Source organism: Micromesistius poutassou (genome assembly GCF_964030765.1).
Source record: "Micromesistius poutassou genome assembly, chromosome: 9".
Classification (NCBI taxonomy): Eukaryota; Metazoa; Chordata; class Actinopteri; order Gadiformes; family Gadidae; genus Micromesistius; species Micromesistius poutassou.
In genome coordinates this window covers 11480738-11492650 of record NC_140279.1, presented here as the reverse complement: position 1 = coordinate 11492650, position 11913 = coordinate 11480738, and the positions used below count along the sequence as shown (strand labels likewise).

At 46.9% G+C, this 11913-nt stretch overlaps 1 protein-coding gene across 1 annotated transcript in view; it reads right to left on the bottom strand.

Annotated features, from left to right (window-relative positions):
- Nucleotides 1-1164: 1164 nt before the first annotated feature.
- The window catches only part of LOC311353173 (receptor-type tyrosine-protein phosphatase C-like), a 28195-nt gene continuing 17446 nt past the window's right edge, over nt 1165-11913 (bottom strand). The window contains exons 16-28 of the mRNA XM_084472993.1: nt 11796-11832; nt 11332-11429; nt 11093-11218; nt 10430-10584; nt 9364-9499; nt 8794-8943; nt 7109-7199; nt 5835-5980; nt 5004-5138; nt 4357-4476; nt 3562-3728; nt 2722-2857; nt 1165-2367 (exon numbers count right to left, since the gene is read on the bottom strand). Of these exons, the coding sequence (XP_084329119.1) occupies nt 2077-2367; nt 2722-2857; nt 3562-3728; nt 4357-4476; nt 5004-5138; nt 5835-5980; nt 7109-7199; nt 8794-8943; nt 9364-9499; nt 10430-10584; nt 11093-11218; nt 11332-11429; nt 11796-11832 (1788 nt within the window). The 3' untranslated portion in view covers nt 1165-2076. The remainder of the gene's footprint in view (nt 2368-2721; nt 2858-3561; nt 3729-4356; nt 4477-5003; nt 5139-5834; nt 5981-7108; nt 7200-8793; nt 8944-9363; nt 9500-10429; nt 10585-11092; nt 11219-11331; nt 11430-11795; nt 11833-11913) is intronic.

Sequence of the window (11913 nt, the reverse complement as noted above, 5' to 3'; positions counted from 1 at the left end):
ATGGAGGACGTTGAGTCACTGGGCTGATCCATGGTGAGAAAGGACAGCCAGTCTGATAGGAACAGAACCAGCTGACAGTTTTGATTGGTCCTCGTAGCTTGGCACACTTTGTTATTGACTGGCGGAATAGTTGGACTATTAAGAAGTACACGATGGAAGATACACAATTATGAGCTTCACTGAACTTTGATTTCCTATAACTATCCTATTAAGGACCTTTCCGGAGAACGAGGCAATTGGACGAAAACATGCACCTTGTCGATGTGCAAATAGTTAAATAAAAAAGTAATAAAAGGTTTCTCCAGTAGCTAATGGTGTGATTACATAACCAGTATATTATGGAACCAAAAGGAATGGATCCCATTTTTGTGTGATCCCAATGTTTTCTACAACACCGTGGCGATCTACTGTGTGCTGTGCTGCTAGCACTGAATCTGCTGCTAAACCCTTCATGACGAGAGTAAAAGGTGTTGATGTTATATTATTATGTTTTATTATATATCATGTTTGTCGTCTGCAGTCTTGGTGCAGAACTGAAGAGCACTTTGTGGTCACTAGTCATGCGTCTACCCTTTACATCGCGTTACGTCGTGTTGACTGCAATGATCCTGTAAAGATAGGAGGGTAAATGGGAGGCACAAGCGCTGTAGCAGACGATAGCGTAAGTATTTCTTCATTTTCTGAAACTATGCTGAGCGACAATGATGGTGTCATCTACGCTACGTTGTTGGTGGTTGGGGTTGGTGTAGCTCAGGCAGCTACAGTTTATGTGCGATCACCTATAATGGGAAGGTTGCTTGTTCGATCCCCGGCTTCTCCTAGCGGAGTGTCGAGGTGTCCCTGAGCAAGGCACCTCACCCTCACTGCTCCTGACGAGCTGGCTGTCGCCTTGCATGGCTAATTTTGCCGTCCTTGTGTTAATGTATGCATGTATGAACGGTTCTAAGTTGCTATGGATGTTAATGTGTGTATGAACCCTTAGTCCGTAAGACGTTTTGGATAAAGGCATCTGCTAATTGCCCTAAAATGTTGATGTTACCCCCAAGTCCTCTGCTCCACTAACCAATCATAGATCCTGAATACCTCATTGCACATCCATCATTTATATATTGTTTGTAATTTAATCAACATCTTTATTTATTGGCATTACTAAATGTGTTTATTTCTCACTATGCTGATGGGGATTAATAAAGTATTTACTAAATTGTTAGACTTTGATTTCATACATTTGTATTAAAAACCCTTTTTAGTCCTTACATTTAAAATGTGAATGTGGAGTTTGACCTTTTATTTCACCCCAAACCCATATAGTTTCTCAGCATCTCGTCCAAGTGTTCTTTAGATATTTAAAACATACCTTTCAGTTTGCTTGGGAAAAATACTTGAATGATGTTTTCATATTGGACACGTTTCATTATTTGAAAGCACTTTCATACATTATCATGTTTCTGTGGTTTATATTTGTTGCCATCAAATCATACATCATCATCATCATACAGAACCATTACACAACTCGTCTCAATGTTGTTCCTATTGCCCTTCAAAATATATTCAATATTGTGTGGTGACATTTAAATACCTATCAAGACCAATATAATTACCTACAGTATTTAACACGTCGTCTGTGTTGGTGTCCTAGACGGAAGTTTGGTGACCCCTAGCGTTTTTTTTATAAAATGCAGGAGCGCCGCATTTTTTTTTTTTTAAATCTATTTTCTTATCTAAAATACTACATCCTTCCAATTAAACACGCAGTAAGAAAGACTTAATAAATTTTGTTCTCTGTGCTTAAAAATAAAAAAATACATAGTTTGACAACAGCAATTAGGTATCAAGAAACCTTAAACTATCGCAGTTTAAGTTATGGAATTTAAAAACAAACATCCCTGACATAACTAAATGAAGCAATAACACGTTAATGAGAACAGAAGGCATCCAATGGCATAGCAAAAAATAAAGATTCAAATATGAAAAACATCGACCAACAGTGCTGAGCTCCAATACCTGTACACTGTTATCTCCAACCTGTGGCTGGGTTCTGGAAACCCCCCATCACTCTCTCCCCCCTCCCCCCCCTCAGACCTCCATGGTAACGGTGGACTCGTTGGTGGCCGCCTCCGCCGCGGTCGTCATGGGCGCCGCCTCCTCCTTCTCCTCCTCCTTCATCTCGCTCTCCATCAGAGGCGTGCTCGCCACCGGCTCCTGCTGGCCGTCTGCGGTAACGCCGGCCGGCTCCTGGGTTCGTCCCGTCTCGTCGACGATGTGCACGGCGTCCCCGGCTGCCACGGTAATGGGCGCCACGTTGACGTTTCCGTTCTGCACGGGGTAGGCGGCCGCCAGCGCCTCATACAGGAACTGGTACTGCTCCTGTGGGGGAGGAGATGCAGAAACGCACGATGGTGGCGTGTTCGTGTTATCTTCCTGATGTTGAATGGTAAATTAACTGCCTTTATATAGCGCCTTTCTAACCAGTGGCCACTCAAAGCACTTTACAATATTGCCTCACATTCACCCATTCATGCACACATTCACAGTCGGCCGTGCAGGGCGACAGCCAGCTCGTCGGGAGCAGTCAGGGTGAGGCTTGCCCAGGGACACCTCGACACTCTAGCTAGGAGAAGCCGGGGATCGAACTAGCAACCTTCCGGTTACCAGCCAACCAGCTCTACCTCCTGAGCCACGTCAACCTCCCCACGCCCAATGTGTACGTGTGTGTCTCACCAGGCTGCTGATCATGCCCTGCCTCTGCCTGCGCTGGGCCTTGGCGGTCTGGAAGACGTCCACCATGCGCTCCGTCTGGGCGCTGTCCAGCAGGTTCCACAGCGCACAGAACACGCCGCACTGCCGCGAGCCGTCGCTAGGGGGGAGACAAGCAGTGGGGGAGGCGCCGTTGAGGTGCGTTTACCGGGAAACTGAGGTGTTATGTGACCGGCGAAAGTCGGTCGCTCATCACATGTCGATGAATGAGCGGCCCTTTTGGCGAGGGACATGTCGTTTATTTACAATTAGGGCAATTAGCAGATGTTTTTATCCAAAGCGTCTTACAATGAAGTACATTTGTCAGAAGAAAGGGAAACAACAATATATGGCTGTCGGTACAGTAAGGATGTTCATAGAACCAAGTGGCAAGCACTAACAATCACTAGGTTAACCCCTTCCCAGTATACAACGTAGATAGCTTGGAAAATATGCTACACAATGCTAAGTACTGTTTTTAAGTGCCAGGACGTACAACATACAATAAGTGTGCACATGCAGTACTTTGAGTTAGTAATCAAGTAGATTCAGCAGCATGTGAGTCAGGACGGACATCCTACGCAGTTTATTTGCGTGACATCTTTCATAAAGTCGTGTAAATATATACGTATTTTATTCCATCATTGCGACCGAACGTCAGCTCAGTCTTATAAACATCAGCTGTCATTTCCAACCTCCACCTGCATGCTTTCTGTTTCTGTTTCTGTGAGCGTCGTTGCCGTAGCGCCCGATACGCGAGTGTCAGAGTGTCATGTGCTTTTGTGACGGGGGGGGGTGGGGGGGGGGCGCCTCGGTTCTCCTGACCTGCAGTGGACCAGCAGGGGCCCACGGCCCTCCAGGGGCCCGCCACTGTAGCCACAGCTCTGCTTGATGGAGCGGATCATGTCCGTCAGCCGGCCACTGCTCTCAGGGAGCTTCTGGCTCGGCCACTGGAGGAAGTGGAACTGCTTCACCTGCCGGCTCTCTTTCCGCTGGGGGGGGGGGAGGGGGGGGGGAGGGAGGGGGGGGGTGAGGTTAGGGAGATTCCTCCAAGGGACAGTTGAGGTAAAACTAACACATAAACATAGATATACATATATACATATAAATATAAACTATACACATATACACACACATATATATATATATATATATACACACATATATATATATATACATATATATATATATATATATATACACATATATATATATATACACATATACACATACATACATACATGCATACATACATACATCACAACAAATATGAACATACATTTAGCAGGCTTCCTAAAATCATGGAACCCTTGAAACTTGAGACTTTCAGAGGGAAGTGCCCCAGACTTTTATAACCATCAAACCCAAACGATTAAATTAAATGCAACTGTATATATACAGGGATGTAGAGCTTTTGTGTTTCATGAATTTTAGTATCTATTATAATTTAGAATTATATATTTTAAGATTTCTTCTTATTTCTTTAAAATGTATTAAAATGGTAGTATTTTTCATCCTGTGGCCCTTTAAGCTGACTTGTGGCCCCTACTTTAAGATCCCCAGGTACCTTGGTGTGGTATATCTGCAGGGTGTCTTAGTGACCCCCAGGGCCCCAGGTACCTTGGTGTGGTATATCTGCAGGGTGCGGATGGTGAACGCGGGCGTGACCTCTGTTTCCGTCACCTCCACCTCGATGTCCTCAAACGCTTTCTTCTCCTGATCCCAGTAGGGAGAACACTCCTTCAAAATAAAAGTTAAAAAAAATAGTACAAAAAACAAGCAAACATTAATATAGTTCAATCAAACCGTAAAATGTACTGAGGCTCATAATCTAGAATGGAATAGTTAGGATAAATTCACATTTTGATTACGGCAAAGCTAGTAACTCTAAATGTGAATGAATGAGCTATATAACTTAATGCCTGGCACTTAATATACACACTCTGTCACTTAATGTACACACTTATTGTATGTTGTACGTCCTTGCACTTAAAAATAGTACTTAGCATTGTGTAGCATCTTATCGTAGCTATCTGTGTTGTATACGGGGAATGCGTTAACCTAGCAATTGTTAGTGCTTGGTTCTTGGTTCAATGAACATCCTTACTGTACCGACAGAGATATATTATTTCTCTTTCTCTGACAAATGTACTTATTGTAAGTCCCTTTGGATAAAAGCGTCTGCCAAATGCCCTAAATGTGAATGTAAATATAACATTTTGTTTGGCCCCTATGGCCCAGGGCAGGGCCTCAGAATGGGGACTCACGCTATCGCCTTGCGTGCTATCGGACAGATTGACGATGGCCGTGGCTCTCTTCTGAAAGACCATGAGCCAGAAGTCCGCGGTGGTGTTGACCAGAGGGCTCTGGGCAGTGATCAGACTGCCGGGGCCCCAGTACCCCTGCAACAGAAACACAAGACTCAGGACCTCCATCTCTCTCACTGTCTGAGGTTCTGCTTCAACCGTACATCCATGCATCTGTTATGTGTAATGCGTTATGTCCAATGTATTTATTACACGTCTCTTCTCAATGCTGTGGAACGCTCCGTTCACTTGCATGGGCCTTCCCGACTTCCGGCGGTCAATTACTTTTCGATAATGACCGTTGCTAAGCACATATTGATCGCTGTCGAGGAAAGTGGATTTTTTGCCGTCTTTCGTATCACTCCGCAAGTAGTCCGGTAACATATCAACCCCAGCGTACTTGGTTGCGACGTCAATGTCTTTGGTGGACTATTTCTCTGCTGATCAACACTACGAATGCTGGTAACAAATAGATTTTAAAAAGACACACCGTGTAAAGTTATTTTTTCGTTTTGGCAAGTAGCCGTGTAATAAGCGGGATAATGTATAGAACGTCGCCGGTCATTATCGAAAATAAGCACCGGTTTGCCCTGTCGGGGCTTATTTTCCCGATAATGACCAGCGTTCTATACATTATCCCTTACGTAATGTATGTAATATTTTGTAATGAATATGTTGTAATGATAGAATAATATGTTATAGTAAAATGGATTCGATATTTCTTGTTCGCAAAACAAGAGCGCAATGTTATCTTTCGTCATAAATCAGTTTGGTGTGATTGTTTCCCCGTACGTCGATGAGAGAGGCGTTGATGTATTTCATGGAGTCCTCGTCTTCCTCTGAGGAGGAGGTGGTCTCGTCTTCGTCCTCGTAGGCGTGGTCGTCCGGCTCGTAGGCGTGGTCGTCCTCCATCTTCACAAACACCCGGTTGTAGTCGTCTGAGGAGGGAGGGATGAGTTTCAGTGGAGAGGAAGGCACAGACCCAACGTTTACACAAAACGAAAAATGAGCGTGCTTACCTTAGTTCAATCACTTAAACACCACTATCTTTCTTATATCTGCACCCAAAAATGTATTTGTGCTTCTGGTATACGGCTGTTTTTCGTAGTTGTGTCAAATGCCTTGCACTGGTGATAAACGGACATGCATTTTGTCCAATAACATTCCTCTATTGTCGACTGTTGCGCTGTGTGTTCACACCAAACGCGACGGCACGTTTCAATACAAAGTCAACGTAGAGACGCGAATCGGGCAGATATTTTTGTCGCCGAAACCCGCGACAAGATTTGATTGACGGCGCAACAGTTTTCCACGTGAACGGCGAGCGCGTTCACGAGGATTTGCAGCGCGACAAATTCGCTGAAGTTGAAATATTTCAACTTTTCCGCGGCATTCCCGTGAGACAGCCAATCAGTGTTCACTCCCTGTGGGTAACGTGGGTGAAGTAACCGTTCCCTGCACTCCGCAGTGAACCTCAGCTTGGAGGAGAAAGTGATTGTTGCCGTTTGCGACTCCCGGAGCTCTATCTATATATAATATTCTATATATAATATATAAATATCTATATAATATCTATATAATATAAATAATATATATATAATATCACAGCACAAAGCGGTGTGCGCCTCCGGATTATATTATGAACCCATAAACGACGGGCATTCCGACGTCTCTCCCTCTTCCACAACAGGTAAAGACATGCAATGGTGGTTCTCTCGGCCATGGTTGATGAGAATGAATTGGCATAAAGCACCGTTGGTGGGCAAAATATGTTGTCAGACAAAATTCGCTGCGTGACAAGTTCGCCTGACATAACTGCACAGCGACAGATTATGATTTGTCGTGCGGCAACATTCGCCTGTTCGCGCAAACAGGCGAAACGTGTGTCTTTTGGTGTGAACACACAGTTAGCACGGTGATGGCCAGCTGCCTCTGGTCTTTGAACGATTCTGATTAGAATATCAAGGTGAAGCTCCGCCCTAGAGGCTAAGTGTTATTAGAAACAGTGGTGCAAATAGAAGGAAGGCATATTGAGGTTGTTGTTGTTGTTATGCTCTAAATCTTACATGGAAGGACAGAGGAGAAGCGATTCTTCTTCTGGTTCTCCTCTGAGAGTCCCGTGTTACAGGTCCTCCTGTTGCTGTACTTGGGCAGCCTCTGCAACACAGAACACACGTCATTGAGTCACCTCACTGTCACCCTCGACGGTGTCAACAGACCAGCGGCCACCATATCTAGTACAGCGAGCGTGTCAAATGACCCTCCCACTGCCAATGACAGTACAGTCACTCACAAACACAAGACCATTTCATTGGTGATACTTGGTGGGAATTGGACTCATATAAAATGAAAGAAATGTCTTAATTGTGCCCAAGAGAGAGGCTCCTTTTGATGAGAGAACTGATTTACTCTACCATAACATGTATAGAGAGAGCGAGTGTGAGTGAGTGAGTGAGTGAGAGAGAGAGAGAGAGAGAGAGAGAGAGAGAGACACACACACACACACACACACACACACACACGTGTCTTATTATCTTAAGGATTTAAGGAGTTATTTAAGGAAGTGGTATTGTGGTTTATCACTGTTCATTCCCTGTGTCTGGGTTCACTCCTCAGGGGCCTGTGATGGTAATCTGTTTTTCTGGTAGATTTTATCTTCAACCCATTCTTGAGCGTCACTTCTCAAAGTGTCTGCAGTTGTTTTTGACCTTTGAGGTTAGATGCCCTTTCTGAGTTGGTTTTTGTTCTTTCTGTAACCTTTCAAAGTTATTTCTGTTAAAGATCTTTGGGGTTTTGACGCCTGGCCTCAGGGCCCGTCCCAGCAACCTCCTAACATTAATGCTTGATTCAGAAACGCTTCCTTGATCCCTTGAGCACATGAAACGTACGATTCATGTTTGCATTATAAGGCGTGTTCACTTGAGTGGTGGAGCTAATGCTACGGCAGCTGGGGATTAACATCAGTGTGCTAATGCTAATGTACGGGGGGAAACAGTCCAGTTAGGATTGAGGAAAACATGTGTGTGAATGGCGGCAGAAGGTCTGAGGTGTGTGAGGACACAGAGGTAGGAGGTCTGAGGTGTGTGAGGACACAGGGGCAGGAGGTCTGAGGTGTGTGAGGACACAGGGGCAGGAGGTCTGAGGTGTGTGAGGACACAGAGGTAGGAGGTCTGAGGTGTGTGAGGACACAGGGGTAGGAGGTCTGAGGTGTGTGAGGACACAGAGGTAGGAGGTCTGAGGTGTGTGAGGACACAGAGGCAGGAGGTCTGAGGTGTGTGAGGACACAGGGGCAGGAGGTCTGAGGTGTGTGAGGACATAGGGGCAGGAGGTCTGAGGTGTGTGAGGACACAGGGGCAGGAGGTCTGAGGTGTGTGAGGACACAGGGGCAGGAGGTCTGAGGTGTGTGAGGACACAGGGGCAGGAGGTCTGAGGTGTGTGAGGACACAGGGGCAGGAGGTCTGAGGTGTGTGAGGACACAGGGGCAGGAGGTCTGAGGTGTGTGAGGACCCAGCGGTAGGAGGTCTGAGGTGTGTGAGGACACAGGGGCAGGAGGTCTGAGGTGTGTGAGGACACAGGGGCAGGAGGTCTGAGGTGTGTGAGGACACAGGGGCAGGAGGTCTGAGGTGTGTGAGGACGCAGGGGCAGGAGGTCTGAGGTGTGTGAGGACACAGAGGCAGGAGGTCTGAGGTGTGTGAGGACACAGAGGCAGGAGGTCTGAGGTGTGTGAGGACACAGGGGTAGGGAGGAGGACCTTGAACTCGTCCTGCAGCAGGCTGATCTCCGCGCCGGAGCCCGTCTCCGTGAGCACGCTCAGGGTGCTGTGGAACTCCGGCAGGCCGATCTCCGTCTCGCCAAACTGGTTGTGCTCGATCATCGCCTGGTGGATCAGGATGTACTGGGTCTGCACACACACACACACACACACACACACACACAAATAGACACACACACACATACACACAAGCACATGTGCACACAGACACAAACACATGGCCACAGACACACACACACACACAAATACACACACACACACACACACGTAAATAAAACACACAAACATTAATACATTAACACATTAACATCCCAGATACGAGGAGGACGAAGACGCTAATGATGATGATCTTGATAATGGGCGAGCAGCGCACACACAAAAACAACACGCAAAGACACACAGAAAAAAAAACGTGCGTTGACGCACAGAAAAAAAACGTGCGTTGACGTCCTATAACAAACACACGCCGAGAACATACAGGAGCAGAGCGGCCGCGCCACCGGCCCCTCTGGGCTCCGTCTAAACCCTGTAGCGGACCGGCTGCTCTACCTCCACTTGCACCATGAGGCAGCGCTGCTTGCGCAGGTTGACGATGTAGCCGTAGATGTCCATCCGGCGCTCTGACTCCAGGCTCTCCATCATGGCGTCGATGCTGATGTAGGTCCCAGTCCGGCCCACTCCGGCGCTACACACATGCACATGCACACACACACGCGCACACAAACACGTTGTTTTATTAGTATTTTATTATTATTAGTATTTTTTAACACTTTAAGTAGTGTACCTGCATTGTCACCACGGTAGCGTAAGCTATGCGGTGACACTCATCTACCTGCAGTTTCACCACGGTAACGTAAGGCTGATGTGGGGCCCTGTGTACCTGCAGTGTCACCGCGGTGACGTCAAGCTCATGTGTACCTGCAGTGTCACCGCGGTGACGTGACGCTCATGTGGGGGGCCTGTGTACCTGCAGTGTCGCCAGTGGCGGTCTTAACATAGAGACATAGGTAGGTGGCCGCTTGGGGCCCCCATAGTAGGGAGGCCCCCAACCAAACAACCACGAGTCCAAACGCAAAAACAAAATAGACGCCGATAAGTATTTCGCAACACTGCCAAAGATGACACACTTTTTTTTTGCGGGCGGGCGGGATTGTTTACGGGGGGGGGGGGTGGGGGTGGGGGGGTGGGGGGTGACACCTAGGGTGGCCAATCAGGTTCCAGGGGTGGTCAGTGCCACCCCGGCCCCCCTTCTGGCTCCGCCCCTGGTTGTGTGTTTCCATCTTCCATCTTCATTTTGGAGTAAAGTAGTGTATGCAGGGTTTAAAGGGGAAGAATTTTTTTTTCTCATCTCCAACCTTTACTTCCACGTAGATTAGCTCTACCTGCCTATCCACCATTCAGTCGGTACATTTTTTTTCTCCATTCTCTTTTAAAGATCGGATGAGGTGGGCCCCATACATATCTTCGCCTTGGGCCCCAATTTGCTAAATCCGCCACTGAGTGTCGCCACGGTAACATAAGGATCATGCGGTGTACCTGCAGTGTCACCACGGTAACCTGAGGCTCGTGTGCACCTGTAGTGTCACCACGGTAACGTGAGGCTCACGAGGTGTACCTGCAGTGGATGATGATGGGCCCGCTGAAGAGGTTCTTGAAGGTGTTGACCCTCTTGCGGAGCTTCAGCAGCAGCTGGGGGTCTTCGGGGACCCCGTGGTCTGGCCAGCTGATGAACTGGATCTGGGTCACCTCCCGCTCAGAGTTCTCCCTCGTCTGGAGGGGGCACACACAGGAGTGAGAGACTGAGACAGAGAAGGACCCCCGTACCACCAGGGGAATGGACCGACCCAGGTGGGCAGGGCATGTCGAGTGCGGCGTCGCATCGCGATGGCCGCCTCCATTTTGGAAGCATAGGATCACATGGATGTTATTGGTAGGAATGGTGTTAGTAATCGATCAGTGAAATGGTTGGTGATTATGGGGAGGCATCGTCATTAAAACATTAAGACATTAAAAAAAAAAAAAAATTCTAGAAAACTTCTACAAAAGGTCAATATTTATAAATGATAGTCGGGGACGTAGCCTTGAAGGAAAAACAATCCCCACCACAACCTGTAGACTGGTGTGCATTAGGATGACGACCACTCTGGTTAGACACCATTGCATGTATAGCCTCTTATTGGCTGATGGCTCACTGACATGAAGGGGTGTTGACAGGGGAGTGTACCGCCTTCTCCCAGGACAAACACAAACCCGGAGCACGGTGTCAGGCCAGACTCACGTTGGACAGGGTGAGACGGCGGATGATGTAATCCGGACATTGCTCCTCTTTGTGAAGCTTAACGACAAACTCCTCAAAGATCTCCGTCTCGTCGGTCGTGGACGGCCAGTACTGGGCGCACTTCACCTGCAGGGGGGGCAAACGGGGAACCTTGAAGTAGACACCTGGACACTGCATAGCCTCCTCCCTTACCCCCCACCACCCCTTCTCCTCCCTTACTCTAAAAGAGTGTCCCTTACCCTGTTCCCTTCCTCACAGCGTGTCACCATGACGATGATGGAGGACTTCTGCTCCCAGGTCATTCTCCAGAAGGAAGCCACAGTCTCATCTTTGGGTCCTATGACACGCGCGCACACACACACACACACACAATACAACTTTATTAATCCCCCGTAGGAGAAATTAGATAGATAAAATACAATAAAGATACAAAGTACTAATACAACAAAAGTAGACGCTAAGGGAAAATGCTAAGCAAAATGCTAAAGTAAGGAGAAGACAAGACAAACAGAACAAACAACAACAAATAGGGCAAGCAAAATAGATAGATAGATAGGTATAAACAGTATAAATTATACATTTAAAAAAAAAGTGTAAAGTATAAATTATAAATTATAAAGTAGCTAATTTCCAGAAAACACACACACACACACCCACACATACGTATTACTCATCAAACAGGGTGAGTAGGATCGTACCGTACCTTGAGCTGCGATGTACTTCTTCGGTTCTTGGAATCCCTGTCGTTCAACAACAAGACATTGTTTTTACAGATTTTCCCCACATTACAAACACGATTGCTAATCCTAGGTCATGATGCA